Source organism: Diceros bicornis, chromosome 7 (genome assembly GCF_020826845.1).
Source record: "Diceros bicornis minor isolate mBicDic1 chromosome 7, mDicBic1.mat.cur, whole genome shotgun sequence".
NCBI classification, from domain to species: domain Eukaryota; kingdom Metazoa; phylum Chordata; class Mammalia; order Perissodactyla; family Rhinocerotidae; genus Diceros; species Diceros bicornis.
The window spans coordinates 40202070-40223197 of record NC_080746.1 but is presented as its reverse complement, the minus strand read 5'-3'; the positions used below and the strand labels follow the sequence as shown (position 1 = coordinate 40223197).

The 21128-nt window shown below is 35.7% G+C and overlaps 1 protein-coding gene across 1 annotated transcript in view; it reads left to right on the top strand.

The window, feature by feature from the left end:
• The window catches only part of DEUP1 (deuterosome assembly protein 1), a 90059-nt gene that overhangs the window by 51087 nt on the left and 17844 nt on the right, over positions 1-21128 (top strand). Inside the window, exons 7-10 of the mRNA XM_058544520.1 lie at positions 2416-2521; positions 7423-7620; positions 9504-9590; positions 18434-18457. Coding sequence (XP_058400503.1) covers positions 2416-2521; positions 7423-7620; positions 9504-9590; positions 18434-18457 — 415 coding nt within the window. The remainder of the gene's footprint in view (positions 1-2415; positions 2522-7422; positions 7621-9503; positions 9591-18433; positions 18458-21128) is intronic.

Below are 21128 nucleotides of genomic sequence, written 5' to 3'. Positions count from 1 at the left end.
AAATTGTGCGAACTGCTAGCATTTCTTTGAGGTCTACACTTAACAAATGGAAAATTAAGATCCCTAAAAATGACCCATTGTATTTCTCACCAAGGATGCTAGAAGGCCTATTAGCCAGGCAGCATTATTGAGTGCTCCATATACAAGCTATATATCATCGTCACCGATCATTAATAAATCAACTGGAAATATACTATGTGCAAAGCACTTTTGCAATGTGGTGTTGGTGAGAAATGTCTTTGCACAAATAATGTATATGCCTAAAAAACATAAGAAATTTCCTAGAAGAGCAAACTATTCAACCCCTATCTAGCTTTGGTTTTCTGAAAAGCATTGTAGGTGCTTTCTATGGAGCTATCTCACAAGGCCAATGCTGCATTCCAGACATTGCCAGCTCTCCTTCAATACAGGATTTAATCTAAAATCTTGCAGTTATTCACATATTTGGCCAATACAACTCTTTTGCTATGCCTGATTGCCATCCTCTAATTAAGCTGGTATTTATTTTGGTCTCCAAACTACATCTTTCTCATTTGGGGTATTCCTCAGTTCTACTATTCTGAGATTTGATGAAAAGATAGAGATTTAACTTTTCACAGCTTCCATCGTATTTTAGACTTTGGGCATAGATTTCTCAACCTTCATCTTTCCCCTTGAAAGTTTCTAATCCTTTCAGTTTGTTCTAATATGAATGTGGTTCTATCTTCTTTATTGTTTTGGTTTCTTTTATTTGGACTCTGTTTCTTCTTTACAGTTGTATTAAGGTGAAGCAGCCCAGACTACTGAGTGTACGTGCACAATAGATTTATAGAAGTAGGAATGTAATGTTTTTATTCATTTTCAGAACCTTTCTCAATAATGTTAAAATTTTGTTAGCTTTTTCTTTTTTTAGTTGTAGAAGCACCTTGGGCTGATATGTTCTAAGAGTTATTAAAAATAATTCCAACATTCTTTTCCTACGTGACAAATGATAATTCCTTTTTATATTTGTATTAGCATGATGATTGTTTTCTTCTTTGGACTTGTCCACATTGAAGTTTGACATTTGTTCCATTCACTCACTGAAATTTGCAAGATCATCATGTGGTTTTCACCATTCAGTTCAGCATTCCACTCCCTGAAATTGCTTAGGAAGAACTGAAAAAGAGGAAATTTCATTTTTCACCTCTTCCAAATCATAAGAAATAAGAAAAATTTAATACTGATCCTGACATAATGTTTTAGGAAAATATTGGATAAAATGTTCACAATATATTACTGAGTAGGAAACAAAAAGGGACTGAAAAATAATGTGTACAGTACATTCTAATTGTATGGGAAACATGTATGTATTTACACACATATGCATAGGAAAAAAGACAATTAATATACACAAAAATGCTAACAATGATTTTTCCTGGCTGACAACATTCAACCAGTATATACTTTGATATACTCTGTTTTCTACAGTTAACATATATGTTTGATAAGCAGAAAAAGCAATCCAGTCTAGACATACATACCTCAGGAATATCACTAGTAATTTATACCTTTAAAAGTTCCCTTTATTTTCAATCTTTAAATGAATTATTTCTCTATCGTTACTCAGATTTTGTTTTGTTTGTGTGGTTTAAGTTTTTGATTTGTGGAACCTTTTAAAAAGTTCTTTGGAAATCTAAAATTGTACCCACAGGTGGGTACATTCTTCCAAACACTCTACCAGATTAGTCAAGAAATAGAAAGCATGTGCTTTCCTTGCCTGATTATCTGTATTTTTCTGTTTTAATGATTTTTTTTACCAACTTCCCTATGTGGAAGTGAACATTACCTGCTTACACCCCTCCAAATTTCCTGTGGAAATTGTACTTTTTATACTAGTTTCTGATTTTCCCCTCTAGTATCCATACGTGGTTGCAATTCCATTTTATAAATTGAGCAGCCAAAGAATAGATGTATTTGAGCTCTCTCTGGGTAGACTGTCAGATTTAATCATTTTGGGTCACTTTTATGGAGTAGTTGCTCCCCTTGGACTTCTCTTGACAGTTCCTTTGCGCAATGTAGAAGCAAGTCAGGTGTATTTCCTTTTTTTAACAGGTTCCCAAGCTATTTTGTTATAGGAAACAGCCTTTTCTTCTTATCCAAAAATCTTATCTATATATGCAAACCCAGTATTCTTCCAATTTTTAATGTATAATTGAAATTCCATATTAATTGCTACCTTTTATTTATTTATTTTTTTCGCTAAAACCATTTGCACTCAGTTAAATATGTAAATACTTATGGGATCTGAATGTATTAGAACTTGCAATTTCTGTAACCAGAAGTGTTTCCAACAGACTAATAATCTATCTCTGCAGCCTACAATGGTCTAAATTAACAATATAATCATAACAGTTTATCAAGCTAAGCTTAATTTTTACTCATTTTAATTTGTAGATTTGAATCATCTTACTCACCTTCTATTAAAGAACCAGAAAGGAAAAGGAAAGAGCTGTTTTCAGTGACCCCAGATCAACCAAATCATGAAAAAGAATTGAACAAGGTATGGAATATAATGAGCTCCATTCTTCCAGGCAGATCTGAAGTCTTTGAATACAAAGGGGGAAAACATCTTCCTTCTCACTCCTTTCTTTTTCCTTCTGTATTTTCTCCTAATATAATAACTTACCAAGCTGCTAATTCTAACATTCTTCTATGTGATGCTATAAAAGACACAAACCTTAGGTCCTCACTCTGCCACCGGGAGACTGCCCATGAGACATGGAGGGCCTGTGGCTCTGTGAGAGGTGGCTCATAGCAAGCGGCATAAGAGCACAGTCTCAGACACGCAACCACATGTAGAAGCTTAAGCTTGGGGAAGCTGCCTTTGCAAGTTGCTCAGGGTCCTCATTTCTAGGAAGGGGATGAGATAATTAATACCTACCTCATAATGTTGTGATGAAGATTAAATGAGCTAATAGTAGCTGCTCCTTAAATAGCACTTACCGTGTGCCAGGAACTGTTCTAAGGGCTTAACAAATCCTAATTCATTTATTACTCACAACCATCTTAAAAGGTAGGTACTAATGTTATTATCTTTTTACATTTGAGGAAACTAAGGCATAGAGAAGTTAGGTAATTTCCCCTAATATTACACAGCTGTTAAGTGGCAGAGGCCAAGAAATCTGGCTCCAGAGTCCATACTTTTCCCTTAAGTTAACATCCGTAAAATAATGCATGTAAAGTGCTTAGAACCGGGCCTACCTAGCTCAGAGGAAGCGCCTAGTAAACACTGGCTGCTGTTGTTATTGGTTACACACACGTTGTCATTGAGCAGCTAACATCTGCAAGTACCCTGCCAGGAGCTAGGAACACAAGGATGAATGAGACCTGGGCACCGTCCTTGAAGACATTGTGATTCTTAATTCTCCTACAGAAAGTACATCCTCTTCTCCCTCTAGTAAAATCCAGTATGGCTTTCTTTCCGTGGGCTTATCATGGCTCCTCCCCAGTTCTTTGGTCTTAGGTTTGAGGATCACACAGAATATTCAATGCAGTACAATCTAAACAATTGTTAAAAGTAGGAAAAGCCTGGGTGTGACTTTGAATTATCATCTAGTGCCCAGCACAATGCCTGACACGCAATAAGTGAAAATATTTAGAGAGTGAATTAACTAATATTAAGGCTAATGTCTCCCATAATTGTGTAGGGTCATAAATTCAGTTATTGTTTATATAAATTCCATAAACATTTATTGAGTATCTAGTAGGATTGTAGCTATTCTGCTTATTTCTGTAAGAAATTCAATGATGTGAAAGTCAAATCCTGTCTCCCAAAGAGTTGATCGTCAGGCAACTGTTAAGTGTAGAAAAGGTGTTATGAATTAATGATCATTTTCCTTATATTTTTCACATAATCCCATGAAACTAATTTTACTAATATTTAAAAGTATAACTTTAAAAGACTGTTCTTTACTGGTGTCCCCAGTGAAAGCATTACAATAAAAGGTTGATTAAAGCCAGCTAAAGTATAGTTACACTATTAACCTCAGAGATTTAGAGAGAGTAATAAAACTTGGAGTAATATAAGGAATCTACTGATTTTGCACAGTTTTGATATGGAAGGGACACTACAAGGCACAAATTTCATTGTAGGCTCTTGGAGACCTGTAGATAATGCATTGCTGGCAGAAAAGTTAGCAAATGAATTGTGTATAAATAGCTATTGCTTCCAGGAAGTGTTTGTCGAGAGTATCTTCATTCTCTTGTAATAAAACTAACAAGAGCCATGTATTATGAATCTTGCAAGGGTTTTATTCCTTTCTCTTTTTTCAATATAGAATGATTTTTAGTCATTTATTTTGTGATAAAATTGACGTTTTTAATAAAGCCAAAAGTCATTTAGAGCTAAGTACATTAATCTCATTTAGAAAGAAGATTTGCAGTATAGCATGTTGTTTTAATATCTAAATGTTGTGAAAACAAAAAAAGTTTATTCCTTTTTCATAATAGTATATTCTTCTTTTTACATTTTAAAAGTTCCATTTTAAAAGAACGTGTTAACTACACAACAGGGATGCAATCAGAAAAATCCAAAACTGGGACAAACTCAGAACAACAACCCTGTTGTTTCATCTAGTAAATTGTAAGGAAAATAATTGGAGAGAGAAGACTGGAGATGAAAGTGACTTGTAATATTGTCCTCAGGGTGAGGTCATTTGCACTCCAGTCTCCTAGTCTCGGGAGCTGGATAATTTAGGCCCAGTCACTTCCCTTCCCTGTGAGTCTTTTTTTTCCATGTGTTAATTGGTGGTGTTAGACCATGTCCAACTCTGAAATTCTAAAAATGTTAGTAATAAGAATAGAATCAGGCCTGGCCCTGTGGCTTAGTGGTTAACTGTGCACGTTCTGCTGCTGGCAGCCCGGGTTCGGATCCCGGGTACACACCAACGCACCACTTCTCCGGCCATGCTGAGGCCGTGTCCCACATACATCAAGGATGTGCAGCTATAACATACAGCTATCTACTAGAGCTTTGGGGGAAAAATAAATAAATAAAATTATAAAAATATTAAAAAAAAAAAAAAAAAAGGGCCGGCCCCGTGGCTTAGTGGTTGAGTGCGCGCGCTCCGCTGCTGGCGGCCCGGGTTCGCATCCCGGGCGCGCACCGACTCACCACTTCTCCGGCCATGCTGCGGCCGCGTCCCACATACAACAACTAGAAGGATGTGCAGCTATGACATACAACTATCTACTGGGGCTTGGGGGGGGGTAATAAATAAATAAAATCTTTAAAAAAAAAAAAGAATAGAATCAGATGAGGGGTTGGTGGTATAGAGCCTGAGACTGGACCTCTCAGATCCCGTTTGCCTTCTGGATATGTCTACTTTCCAGGTTAGGTCAGCCCACTCTAGCTTTTTCCAGTGTGTGAGCTCCCTTGTAGGGCTTTGCTCACAGAGGTTACACAGCACAAGGAGTAAGGTCCTGGAATCATACTGCCTGTCACCAGGAACGTGACTGTGAAAAGTTATGTACCTTAATTTTCCAATCTACAAAGTAGAGCGATATTGTGGAGATTAAATGAGATGATGTATGTAGAGTGCTTAGAACACACACAAACACACACAAAAGAGAGGCTGTAAAAAGATATGAGCCAGTCTCAATGTGTGGACCATATTTAGATCTCAATTCAAATAAACAAATTTTAAAAACATTCATTACATTTCTGATAAAATTTTAAATTTGGAAACGGCCTGGATATTTGATGATATTGAGGAATTGTTATTAATGTTTTTAAGACATTATAATAGTATTCTGGCTCCGTTAAAAAAAGAGGGAGAGTGTGCCCTTATTCTTTTAGAGATATATCCTGAAATGTTTAAAGATGAAATGAAAAAAAAATCAATTTTAAGAGTAAGTGCCCTGGGGTAAATTCATATGAATATCTATGGATGGCATCTGCTTAACTCTCCGGCCTTATTTCTCACAACACTCCAGGTCCCAGCCCCTCCAAACTCCTCTTGGTTCACTGAGGGCGCATTCTCTCACCCCTTGCCTTCCCTGCATTCTTTGCCTGGGAGCCCTTCTCCATCTCTATTTTCTGTCTGGCTTCCAATCATCCTTCAGTATTTGGTCTGATGTCCCCTCCTCTGGGAATCCTATCCTGCCGCCCTCAGGCTGGGTTAAATACCCCTGCACTATATATGGCTGACATGGATTGCTACACTATGTTGTAACTGTGTATTTTGCTGTTTCCCCCAATGGACTATGATTTTTTTGAAATCAAGGATTGTGTACTTTATCTCCAAACTTAAAGAATTAGAGACAGTGAATGATTTCAAGAAAGATGCTAAGAGGCTGGACTAAGACAGTGATAGGAGGAATGGAGAGCAGAGGAGAGATTTAAGAGAACTTGAAACAGAAGGGGCAGCATTTGCTGCCTGACTGGATTTGGGAGGACGAGGGCAGGGAGGAGCAAGGTGATCCAGATGTTCCTAACACAGAAGGCTTAGCTAAGGTCAAGAATATGAGACGCCACAGGCTCAAGGAGAGGAGGGGATGTGTTTTCATGGACACATTAAGTTTGAAATTTATTATAACATGATTCTGAAAAATATAGTGTTTAGTCACAAACAGTACAGCACAATTTAGTTAGAAAAAGCACTGAATTTAAAGCCAAGAGTCCTAGGTTCTAGTCCTAGCTCTGCCAATTAATAGCTTTATGGCTTTGAGAAGTCACTTAACCTCTCTAAGCCAATTTTTTCTCCCTAAATAATGCTTGGTCCATCAACCTCTTGGTCCAGTGTCTTCCACCACACCACTCTGGAGTGATTGTTCAATGGGTATAAAGTTAAGTTGTACAAGACGAGTAGGTTCCAGAATCTGCTGCACAACACAGTGCCCATAGTTAAGGGTAAGGTATTGTGCACTAAATAATTTGTTAAGAGGGTAGATCTCACATTAAGTGTTCTTAACACACACAAAAAATTTAAAGAAACAGTGAAGGGACCAAAGGAAAGTTTTGGAGGTAACTGATATGATTATTTCCTTGACTGTGGTGATAGAAACATCAATGTATGTCCAAGCTCACCAAATTGTATACATTAATTATGTGCAGTTTTTTGTATACCAATTATACCTCAATGAAGCAGGGAGAAAGTGCTTGATAATACTTTCTCCACCTTCCTGTCAAAGTAGTTATCAGAGTAGCATCAGTAGTAGCGGTTGATTTGCATACAACAGAAAATAGAAGTGAGAAATGAAATTTTGAAATTGGAAGGAAAAAAGTAAATGAATCATTATCGTATCTGTTTTTAATTTAGCATCAATCAGAAAAGCAGGGTAGAGTGGGGCCTGCCAAAGTTTTAAGATAGAATAGGAAGACTGAAAATGGCCAATAAAAGCTTTAAGCTGCTTTATAAATAAAGGGATTTGTTAATATTTTCTGGAATGTCTCTGCTGCAGATAAGAAGCCAACTCTATCGGGAAGAAGAGTACCAAAGCTCTGAGCAGGAAAGAATGAGGAATGAAATCTCTGACCTAACAGAGGAGCTTCATCAGAAGGAGATCACTATAGCAACTATCATGAAGAAAGCTGCCCTTCTGGAAAGACAGTTAAAAATGGAGTTAGAAATAAAAGAAAAAATGTTAGCAAAACAACAGGTATGCAAGCAGCAGGACTGCACCTGTCCAGGCCACTCTCTTGCCCAGGGCACATAGCGGCCTCATTATCGACTAATAAAACCATTGCATTTCTCGGTATTGTTTCTGAGACTAGCGTCCCAGAAATGCTTTGTGGAGTCACAGGAAACCTTTGTGAGATAATGCAAAGTGTCATCAAAAAAGAACCAGGGAAATAAGTGACGGCACAAGATAATTTCATTAAATCTCATCCTAACATTTTCTTGTGACATATTTTGACCACCTCCCGCAGGATAGTCTAGTCAAAGATTTCTTCCTGAATTTGTTTTCTATAGTTCCCTTCCATTAACATTTTTATCCTTCAAAAAATAAAAACCTCTATTCCCTCTTTTCTTGGATACTTCCCACCCCATTTCATATATTTATTTTAGGGTTTTTAAAAATGGACGTTGAAACATGAAAATTAGTTCGTATTTACTGAACTTTGACTCCATGCACGGCATGGTTCATGGGGAAAAAGAGCAATTATAACATTCTACTGTTAAAATACTGCAAGTAACTTCTAAGTCTTCCCTGCCATCTTCCTTCCTTTCTTCCTTCCTTCCTTTATTCCTTCCTTCCTTTCTTCCTTTCTTCCTATTTATTTTGAAATTCCCTCAATCCCTTACTCATCATCAAATTGGTAGGGTTTTTTTAACCTCAAATCTAGAGGTTTTGAGAGCACCGTTCATTAATTTTCTAGGCATTTGAGGGCCACTTCACAAATAACATGGCTATTTAAATCCTGTGTACTATAAAAACAATAAAAGATTGGCCACTTCACAAATAACATGGCTATTTAAATCCTGTGTACTATAAAAACAATAAAAGATTTGCCTTTGCCCAGTTATAAGCCTTAAACTGTGATTAATCTGTACAATGCACAGGAAGACATGGGATGGGATAATAGCATTGGTTGTACCTGTATAGCAAAGGATATTTTACAGGTGTTAATAGTGATCTAGGTAGTTGGATTATGAATGATTTTTTTTTTACCTTGATATTCTTCTATATTTTTAGGTTTTTGTCAAGGAGAATATATTTTGTAACTTAAAAAAGTAAATCTTTTTAAGGGAAGTGTTTTATATAAAAATGAGCCCTAGATAAATAAAAGGGCAGATACTATGTCTAAGTACTGTCAAGTAGAAGAAATCAGGGGAAAAAATAAATTAGGAGACAAAGTGAAAAAAAGAAGGAAATTTGGCACAAATATCAGAAAGAACGAAATTAAACATGAAAGTCAGGCCTGGCCCCAGGCTTGGCGGTTAAGTGCCCGAGCTCTGCTGCTGGCGGCCCGGGTTCGGATCCCGGGCCCGCACTGACACACCGCTTCTCCTGCCATGCTGAGGCCGTGTCCCACATACAGCAACTAGAAGAATGTGCAGCTGTGACATACAACTATCTACTGGGGCTTGGGGGAAAAAATAAATAAATAAAATTAAAAAAATATATATGAAAGTCATATTTGCACATTGTAAAAATTAATCAAGTAGTGAAGAAATTAATGGACAGTGTTATTCAAACATGTTTTTAAAATTGTGATTTTCTGGTGATGGTTTGCATACGATAGAAAATAGAAGTGATAAATGGAATTTTGGAATTGGAAAGAAAAAAGTAAATGACTCATTGTTATAAATATATGTTTTTAATTTAGCACTGGTCAGAAAAGGAGGGTAAAGTGGGGGCCTGCCAAAGATAGGAGAACTGAATGAGAATATCTGATTTATGGTGATCCTGCCTAAGAAGGGTTCCCCTTCACTACACTTAGAAAATATTTACGTTAACAAAATAAAATTAATTTTAAGAGAACTAAGAGCTTTTATTATGAATTTTACATTCACTTTAACCTACTAATCTCCTTTCAGGTCTCAGATATGAGATATAAAGCTGTCAGAACTGAAAACACACATCTCAAAGGAATGATGGGAGATTTAGACCCTGGACGGTACATGGTAATATGCTGAAATCATTCCGTAAATTGAACAGGGAGATTACTTAGTGTGTCAGGATTTACCCAGTTGTTGTGTACTGAGCACTGCTACATGTCAGGCATGCAGGAATGGAGTGGGAAATTATCTTGCACTTGGATTGAATTTACGTTTACCCTCAGGCTAGAACATTTGAATTTCTAGTTTTCTCCTTTATTCTTTTCGTGGGTTGGACTCAATTCTGATCTTTTCCTCAAATATACTACTCCCTTCCTTTTTCTCTCGCTGTTGCCTCTGAAATCCTACATCCTACATGGCCTGACTCAAGTGTCAATCTTCCCCTTGATGAAGCTGCCCCTGAATCTCCAGGCAGAATGAACTGTTCCATCCGCACTTGGTTTGTATTTTAGTCTGACTTGTTTTGTAGCTTGTCACTTCCCCACTGGATGGTGAACAGGGACCATGTCTTGATGTTTGTATCCCTAGCACCTCATGATGTCAGGGGTATAGTAAGTGTTCACTGAATGCTGGTTGAATAAAAAGAATGAAAAATGAATGATTGAGGATTGCCCTTGTTGTTTTAACCAGCGGCTCTACAGGTTTACACAAGACAACTTAAACAGGTTCTTTGTACTTGTTCTCGTAATAGTCCATCTTCTAGCATCAAAGAAAAGCATTCTGGAAGAATTCTGCCTTCCTCTTTGGGCCTGGTTATGGATCTTGTGATTGGAGAATTGATGGATAAAACGTAAAGTATATGTAGTTTCCCTGCCTATTACATAAAAATCTCTGTGACACCTAAGACTTTTATTTCTCAACACTGGACACACAAAAGGTTAAATGAGTGTCTTTTTTTCTCTCACAAAATTGTTTTTGTGTTATTTTTTAAAATTTCAGTCTGAATGTTTAAAGTGTGTATTCTCCATCATCACAGCCCTCGCTCAGCCTGCTTCACTCTGTCTCCTGTAGGCATTTGGCTTTGTTCATTTATTTGTTTTTGTTTTTGTTTTTTCAAGAAGTGAAACACATAAAGGTGTATAAAAAAGAAGCTAATTATCCCCACTCCTATCCCTAATCCTAGTGTGGATTCCAGAGATATCCAATGCTAACAACTACTGTGTCCCATTTGATAACTGTTCCTTGCTTGTGCACACATATAGAAGGGATGAGTGTTCTTTTACAGAAATAAATTTATAATATATACATTATTCTAAACTGCCTTTTGACTTTCTCTCATGGACATCTCTACAAGTCAGTACAGAAATATCTTTTTATTCTTCCTAATTGAGTAGGAAAAATAAATATATACTTATGTAAAATATATATAATTTTTAATATATTGAATCATAACTTCCATACTAGTGATTTTAGTGCAGTTTCTTTTTCTTCTTGCTTCTCTCCTTCTCTTGTCTGCCATTTCTCTACCCATCTCATACCCCATCCACCAGATAACACGTGTTAATTATTCATTATGTATCATTTTGTACTTTTTCATGTGTATGAATTGATATATATAAATGTGTCTGTGTGAATATATATAAACATATATGTGTATGTACTCATATAGCTTTGTAGAGGTTTTAACTTAAATTGGGTTACATTATACACTCCTCTGTGTCTTGTTTTTGTTCGCTTAACAATATCCTTTGCAAATCTTTACAAGTCAACTAGTTTAGGTCTATTTCATTCTGTATAATCGCTTAATAAAATCCCATGATATGAATGTATCAAAGTTTATTCAGCTGTTTTTCAGAATGAATTCACTCATAATTAATTCAATTCTGTTTTTAGATTTTTGCACAAATAAACAGCACTATAAAAAACATCCTTATACATATATCTTGGAATAGCTTCCTAAAGAATGGAATTGGTGATTCATAGGATATGTATGTTTTAATTTTAAAACATTTGTTGCCAAATCATATTTCTACCATCTCTGCATGAGAGTACTTTTTCTTTCATCCTTACCAGCAATAGGTGTTATTGCTCTTTTAAATTTTTGTCTGTCTACTGGTTGTAAAGTGATTTCTCAATAGTACTTTAATTTGCATTTCCCTGACTACAGTGAGCATATTTTTGTATACTTATTGGCAATGTACTGTGAATTGGTTAGTCTTTGCTCATTTTTCTGTTGGGCTTTTTCTTGTCAATTTATAACAGCACTTTTCTAAATTTTTTGTTTATACTTTTATTTATGATATCCTTTTGCCGTACAAAAAGTTTTAAACTTTTTGTCAAACATGTATATCTTTTCTTTATAGCTTCTGAATTTCCTTCCTTGAATGACAAGTTTCTTCCAACATCTAGATAGTATATATAGTTTCTTAGAGGTTCTTCAAAGATTTTTATATTTCTCATCTAAGTCTTTAATACATTTGAATTGTAATTTTGCATGTGATGTAAAAAGGAACCCAATTTAAATTTTTATATGGATGTTAAGCTCAGTTTATCCAGTTTCTTCTGATAATTTCCTGTTGAATTCTATTTGGGATTGAATTAAGTTTATACATTAACTTTGAAAGAATTGGCATTTTTATGATAGTACATTTTCCCATCCAAGAATATGACATGGCTTTCCATCTCTTCATATCTTATTTTATGCTTTCAATAAGATCTTACAATTTTCTTTGTATAGGTTCTGTGCCTTTCTTTTTAATTATTTTTTTTTTAATTTTTTATTTATTTTTCCCCCAAAGCCCCAGTAGATAGTTGTATGTCATAGCTGCACATCCTTCTAGTTGCTGTATGTGGGACGCGGCCTCAGCATGGCCGGAGAAGCGGTGCGTCGGTGCGCGCCCAGGATCCGAACCCCAGGCCGCCAGCAGCGGAGCCCACGCACTTGACCGCTACGCCACGGGGCCGGCCCCTGTGCCTTTCTTTTTAAATTTATTCTCAGATGTTTTATAATTCTTGTCATTGTTGTAAATGGAATATTTTCCTTTTCCATATCTAAGAACTTATTGCTAATATAGAAAACAAGCCAAATTATCTTTTAATTCTAGTCAGCATTTTACTAGATATTCTTAAGTTTTTCTGCGATAATCATATCAACATTAATAGTTTTATCTCTCCTTTTCTACTGTTCATATCAGTTATTTTTGTCATACTGCATTGGCTAAAACTTCCAAGAGAATATTAAGTAATAATAGTAATTGCTGATAAATTTGTTTAATTTCTGATTTTAGATGAAATTGTCTTAGAGTTTTACTATTTAGGATAATATTTGTTCTTGATTCACGGTCTTCATTTTATCTTTCTACTCCTAATCTACTTAGAGTTTTTAAGATTTGCTGCTGGTTTTTATTAAATGTCTTTTCAGCATATATGACATCATGTGGTTTTTGTCTGTTAATTTGTTGATGTGTAATAGACTATGGTTGACAGATTTCCTGATATTGATCCACCTTTGACTTCCTGGAATAAACCTTCTTGGTCATTGTACTCGTTTGCTAGAGCTGCCTAACAAAGTACCGCAAACTGGGTGGCTTAAAACAATAGAAACTTATTGTTTTACAGTTCTGGAAGCTGGAAGTCCAAAATCAAGGTGTCAACAGGGCCACACTCCCTCTGACACCTGTAGGGGATGATTTTTCCTTGCCTCTTTATAGCTTCTAGTGATTTGCCAGCAATCTTTGGTAATCCTTGGCTTGTAGATGCATCACTCTAATCCTCCGTCTTCACATGGCATTCTCCCTGTATCTCTGTCTTCACATGGCTGTCTCCTTCCTGTATCTTCATATCATCTTCCCTCCGTGCATGTCTGTCTCTGTGTCCAGATTTCTCCTTTTTATAGAACACCTATCATATTGGATTAGGGCCCACCCTAATGACCACATTTTCACGTGATTACCTCTGTAAAGATCCTATTTCCTAATAAGGTCACATTCTGAAGTACTAAGGGTTAGGACTTCAACATATCTTTTTAGGGGTACAAAGTTCAACCCATGACAGTCATACTCTAGCAATTTTGGTGTATTACTGGATTCTACGTGATATTTTATTTAGAAATTAAGATTTGTGTGTATAAATGAGATTTGTACATAGTACTCTTTTCTCTACTTGTTTTAAAGTTATGCTGGCTTTGTAACATAAATTGGGAGCTTTCTATCTTTATGAGTGGTCTAGAATAATTTAAATAATATTAGAATTAATCAGTTCTTTAAAAGTTAGAAAGAACTTAGCTGTGAAACCATCTGGACATTGAAGTTTCAATGAAGTAGATCTTCAGTTACTTTTCCATTCTCTTTTAGGATACTTGGTATATTCAAATTTCACTTCTTAAGTTGCTTTTGGTCATTTGTATTTTTCTAGGAAATTTTTACTCATTCAAATTTGTTTTCTTGTTACCAAACGTAGTAATATCCTACAATTCTTTTCCTGTCTTCTATATTCTGTGTTTATATTTCCTTTCTTATTCCTAAACTTGTATAGTTTAGGTCTCTCTCTTTTTTTAGGTACGGCACATAGGGAATTATTTGTTTTATTTGTATTTAAAAGTACTAGTTTTTGAATTTATTGTTATTTCACCTATTTTTTTCTAAATTCATTATTTTTAGCTTTTATCAATTTCCTCTTCCTAGCTTGTTTTGTTTTATTTTGTTACACTTTGTCTAATTTCTTAAGATAAGTACTGAATTTCTTAATTTTATTTCTTTTTCTTTAATTGTAAAGATTTTTAAAGCTGTATATGTTCCTCTGGATATAGCTTTTGCCGCATCCCATCATTTTGCTATGAAATGTTCTCCTATATGTTTCTTTCCAAATGCACTCTCCTCATCATAGAGTAGAGTAGGCAGTGTCTTTGGAGAGCAGGGAGACTGGGCACACTCATGAGGGCTAATGTAACCCAGCCAAGCCCTTCCCAGGTTATGTGTCCCTGCTTGGCTTTGAGGGAGGGAAGGGTTAGAAATAGATATGGGTCAGGGGAGATGCAGCAAGATGCCAACTTCCAAGTCTCCCTCACTCCTCAAAATGAGAATATTAGAATGTATATCCCATAAAGAAATTAGCACTCAAGTTTCAGTGAAGTTAGCCAGTTTCAAATTGGTGCCTTAAAACTTTCTCTTTTTTCCCAGCTTTATTGAGGTTTAATTGACAAATGAAATTGATATATATAAATTGTGCAAAGTGATGATTTGATGTACATATACATTGTGAAATGATTACCACAATCAGGTTAATTAACACATCCATCACTTCATATAGTTATCATTTGTGTGTGTGTGTGTGTGGTGGAACACTGAAGTTCTACTCTCTTAGCAAATTCCAAATATACAATACAGTGTTATTAACTATAGTCACCATGCTGTACATTAGATCCCCAGAACTTATTCATCTTATAAATGAAAGTTTGTATTCTTTCACTCAACATCTGCCCATTTCTCCCAACCCCAAATGGCAGAATTTCCTTCTTTTTTGTGGCTAAATAATTTACTATTTTCTCTATCTATTCATCCATTAACAGATGTTTAGGTTGTTTCCATATCTTAGCTATTGTGAATAATGATGCAATGAACATGGGAGTGCAGATATCTCTGTGAAATATCGTCCCTTTCTCCACAACCTCACCACCAGTTGTTATCTCTTGTCTTTCTGATAATAGCCATCCTAACAGGTGTGAAGTGATTGCTCATTGTTGTTTTAATTTGCATTTCCCTGATGATTAGTGATGTTGATCACCTTTTCATGTACTGTTGGCCATTTATATGACTTCTTTGGTAAAATGTCTGTTCAGATCCTTTGCCCATTTTTAAATTGTATTTTTTTTTTTTTTTCTGCTATTGAGTTGTATGAGTTCCTTATATATTTTGGAAATTAACCTCTTATCAGATACATGGTTTGCAAATCATTTTTCCTATTCTGTAGGTTGTCTCTTCATTCTATTGATTGTTTCCTCTACTGTGCAAGAAGCTTTTTAGTTTGATGTAATCTCGTCTATTTTTGCTTTTGTTACCTGTGCTTTTGGAGTTATATCCAAAAAATCATTGCCAGGACCAATGTCAAGTAGTTATTTTCCCTATGTTTTCTTGGAGTTTTACAGGTTCAGGTCTTACATTTAAGTCTTTAAGCCATTTCAAGTTAATTTTTGTGAGTGGTGTAAGATAGGGTTCCAGTTCCATTCTTTTGCATGTGAATATCCAGTTTTCCCAACGACATTTATTGGAGAGACTGTCCTTTCCCCCATTGTGTGTTCTTGGTGCCCTTGTTGAAGATTAGTTAACTATACATGTGTGGGTTTATTTCTGGGCTCTCTATTCTGTTCTCTATCTATTGCATGCCACAATCACCACAGAATGTTTTCATTCATTCTATAAATATTTATTGAATGCCTACTATGTGTCTGGCAGCATGCTAGGATCGTAAGTCAGACTAGATCTTTGAACTCCTGGGGCTTAATATTAATAGAAGGAGACCATACTTTACTAGATACAGACAATTAAGTGGATAATTATGCTAGAGTGATAGGACAGTGCAGAGTGGGGGGGGGGGCCTGATAGGAGTTACCTAACTCCTTCTTGAGAGTCAGAAAAGGCATCTGAGGAGCAGGTAGCCTGACAGATTGGTGGGAAAGAGTCATGGAGAGGGAAGAGAAGGTACAAAGACCAGGGATGAGAAAGAGTCCGGGAGAACTGTAAAACAACAAAGAGCTGCTATTCATTAGGTATTTACTACGTGCTTTACACTCTACATTCATTCACTTACACTTTACAATCATTCGTGTCTATATCCTTACAAGTATGTGGGATAGGTATTACTATCGCCACTTCACAGGAAAAGAAATGAAATCTTTAAGTAACTTTCCCAAGCTTTAAGTTGGTTTGGATAACTCCAAATGCATGATATTAACTGTTATAATGTCCTGTAGTTCTGTTCCCTCTGTTTTCTTCATGGATCCTCACCCTATTGTTCCCGACTACTCATTACCCAAATTTTGCCGTTGGCCCTCAGCTCCTCTTGCTGTATGCTTTCCCTTAAAGGATAAATCCGCCAACCACCTCAACTTATGTCTTCTGTATCATACAGTGGCTTCCAAGCTGCCCACTTCTCAGACCACATGTGCTTTCCTTACAAAACCTTTCCTTATGTTATTCTTCAATTCAAGAACATGTGCTCAGTTTTCCATGGGAAGTCAGAACTTTTCATATTCCATGGCTTTCTTAATGTGGCTCACCCACTTTGTTTCCCTTTAGTGACCTACACAGACTGTCTACTATAGCCACACCTGTCTTAGTCTCATTTCTCATGCTCTTTCTTGCTTCCAGGCCTTCACACATGCTTTTCCTTCTACCTAAAAATCCCCTTTCCCTGCTTCACATGGCCATGCCCTATTAATGTTTCAAGTCTCCCAGCATAAATTTTCCATGTTATAGAAAATCTTCCCTAATTTCCCTCTGTTCTCTTAAGTGTCTCTCCTTGAAGCCATCATAACATCCTTTACTTAACACCTACCATAGCACAATATTAAAATTACCTGTTTCTTGTCAGCTACCCATCCCCTTTCCAGTAGAATGCCCTCAGTGAGGGCAGTCATGGTCCTTCCTCATTTACCATTGTACCTCAGCAGTGAAAAAATATTTTGTTAGATGAGTGAATGAACAAATGAACAAGTGAGTGAGTGAGTGAATGAATGAATCCATTATATTTCCTCCACCTGAATGCTTTTCCTTTACTTTACCAAAGTAAAGACATATCCTTTACTAAATCCAGCACTCCCTTAAGACCTAGATTAAATGTTCTCTACTCCATCAATTCATCTCCAGTTACTCTAGGCCCCATTTATTTCTCCTTTCTTTGGCTTTCTTCAGCACTGCTAGTTATAACAATTTAGCACTAAGTTTTGAATTGTCTTTTTTTATTTTTTAATTATTTCATATGTGTAGGTTTTGTCTCATCAGTCATAGACTTCTTGAGGGAAGTGGACTATATTTTTTACTTTTTCTTCATTTAGGGTTTGGTATAGAGTAGGGCTCAATGAATACTTGTGGATTTATGGGTCTCATTGTAGTCTAAGAGGCATGAAGAAGTTATCATGGAAACTCATGCTAGCGTCATTAAAGTGGTCCCCAGAGCCTTGTCTTATCTCACTGCCTGCATGATCTCTGTCCTAATAGTAGTTGCCATTCATTGATTTAAAAAACATTTGAGTTCCTACTTGGTTCAATGTAATTTAACACATAATTGTACTTTATCTATATTATTCACTATTTTTACATACATGTTAGTTTAGTCTACTCAATTTTATTGTATTTTCCATGAAGACAGAGTCACTTTTTCATACTCGATTACCTCTGTAGCACTTAATACATATATATACAATATATGTTTGCTAAAAGATTGGTTAGTTGGATATCATAAAATGGAATGCCACTGATATATGGCCCGCAATGTGATGCTTATTAAAATAGCACTTAATCATATATATTTTATGTAGGATTGTAATTCATATAGGAAGTTGACTTTATAATTGCTCTCTATTTTTTTGTATGTGAAGATTTGGAATTGACTTTGATAATTGAAATAGTCAAGCCACTCTCCAAAGAGAAAAATCTCAAGTGTCTATTTAATTAAAAAAGAGTTAAATGTAATTCTTTTCTCTTTAAGAGTTTACAATCTATTATGTGACTTATTTAGCACTCATTAGTTTAAAGATTTCATGAAGAAAACTTATATCTGTTATATGTTAAAATCCCATAATTAGATAGTTCATTCTTTCTGAAATAATCAGAATGGATAAGTAAACAGAGAGTTAAATAATTAGTGCTGAAATTTTACTTCAGGCAAGAAACAAAATATTTACATCATTATTTTTAAGTTTTCTAAAATATGTGGTATTTGGATAATATTAAAATATTTTTTTTTCTTTCTAGATGAGTGAGATTACTGATATCAAGGTAGGTCATTTCTAAATAACTAGAGCTTGAGAATTCTTCTGCTTGACTAACTGTGAAGCTCCCTGCTGATTTACACTTAGAGAAAGAAAGTTTTAAAAAGGCACCCACCCCGTGGTAGGAATAGCAGCCCTGCACTCAGTCATTATCTGTTGTGTGCTTGGGGCTATGGCAGCTCCTATTTTCCTCTGGAGAATGTACTGAGGGGACTAACTGTCTGTACGTAAGTTTTCCTCAGATCTCAGTGAGGTACTTAGATTAGTAGCAGAACTAGCAAGAGGTTCTTAGAACATCTCTGAAAAAGATGTTTTCCTTGGATTTGTGCAAAAGCTTGACTGCATGGGGAAAAGTGAGGGATTTACTTTTACTATGCTCCTGGGTGGCGAAGAATTAAGTTTATCATGATAGCTTTTTGTGATTCCATATTTACTTAGACCTATAATTGTGTTAATTAAATGCTCTTTCATTTAAGAAAGGTGTCATAAAATCAGATTTAATCAGAACTCGGTATTTATGGTAATTTTTAAGACTAATTTGCTTTTCCCTATCCATAAAGTCTGCTAAATAAAATAATAGCATAAAAAAGTTAGTACCCTCACAAGTATCTAAAACATCTATTTACATACTGAAATTAACATACTAACCATAACACATGATTAAAGCCAGTCCTGTAGAAATGCTTTGTTAGACTATTATTGTTGAATATGCATGAATTTAAAAGAAAAAGTGTGCATAAAAAAATACTATTATTCAGACACTTCAGTAATTCAACTGGCCTCATGCTCAAGTATCCAAGCAAATAGGCACCAGGAGGTTTAGCTATTTCAAGAAGAAAGAAATGGATTAAAACTACGGAACTCTAAAATTTGGGGAAAAAAATTTAATAAGCCTATAAAACAACTCATCAGAAATACAGAGATACAATTTAATCAATGCCTATTTTCACATGATAACCATCTACGGAAGATATATTCCTGAAATTTCTAGAAAAGTATTTAAGAAAAACATGAAATGAGAGAGCCCCAAAAACATTGTTGTCAAGGAAAATGGAATATGCTTTTAAATATGTCATGTAAATACATTACCTGTGTAATTCTTTTAGGTCATTCTCACAATACTTTTTTAATCATGGTACATTTAGAAAATTGTGGGGTTTTAAAGAAATTATTACTATCATTCTTAATTACTTTAAACCAACACTGGGCCAAAAAGAGTCACAGCTGAAATCTAATTTCATCGAAAAAGCTTGAATAAAATTACAACTGAGCAGCAGACCATCAAGAGTCATATATTTTGACTAGTAGATGTCTTTTTAGGAGTAAAATTTTGAATCTTTCCCATGACCTATTTCAATCAGATCTGATTGTATGAACATTTTCCTTATAAAGGGCAAAATTTTATAAGACTCTGCCTCCTTTATATTTATAGTAAATCTGCTCTAGTTTTAGAATAAACAATCCTCTCTCTTTTAAAGCAGACTACAGATTACCCTTTCTTCTGCACTGGTGTATCTCAATTGAGCGAATGTTGAGACGTACCAAAGGCCAGGGCCTCACACGTGCAGCAAGACCTTCAGTGGTCCCCCTTCTCCAAAGGGCACCTTGTCAATAGACATACAAGCGTATAACCCTTTCTGTACTGTTTTGGGGAAGTTTGCCCTCCTGGAGCATTTCCTTTCATTCAAAAGTGAGACCTTTCTAAAGATTTATAAACTTCTATAATGTATTAGGCAGTAACAGAAAATGTAGTTAGCAGGTTTGGCCTTTGAAGCAAAAAAATGAAACAAATAAGTAAAAGTTTTTAATACCTAATATGTATATACTTCTACATTTATTTATCAACATTGATACTAATCAACATTTATATGAATAATTTAAAATGTGAATTAGTCAAAAACTTTTGAATGACTTTATGGGGTGCTAGCCCGTATGAAATTACTCTCAAAGCCTTAAATTTAAGAATTTCAAAGTGAAATTCTAAGCCATATTCATCTATAGTCTTATGGGCTTTTAACCATAGAAATTGGGAGCTTCAAAACAGGTATTTTATCCATGTTATGATTTTTGTGCTAAAATATTACCCTTCTGGACAGCAGAGAACTATTGTTTAATCAGCAACTACACAACTCATAGATATTCACATCCTAGGACTAGAAAGGACTATGTAGATTCACTTAAAGCATTTTCATGTTAGAATATATCCGGTTTTTTAAAATTTTGTGAGGAGAAATGGTTAGACTCCCCTTACAAAACTTCTTACAGCATTTAATTCAAACAGCATCGGAAATCTTTGTTCTTGCTCTAAACCTCTCATTTTGTGATTTAAACATGTTTCTTATTCTCCTCTGAAGACACATTAAAATTGGGTGGCCTATTCCAGATAGTAAAACTTTATCATGGGGGCCGGCCCCGTGGCTCAGCGGTTAAGTGCGCACGTTCCGCTACTGGCAGCCTGGGTTGGGATCCCGGGCACGCACCGACGCACTGCTTGTCCAGCCATGCTGAGGCGGTGTCCCACATACAGCAACTAGCAGGATGTGCAACTACAACATACAACTATCTACTGGGGCTTTGGGGATAAAAAGGGGAAAAAAAGGAGGAGGATTGGCAATAGATGTTAGCTCAGGGCCGGTCTTCCTCAGCAAAAAGAGGAGGATTGGCATGGATGTTAGCTC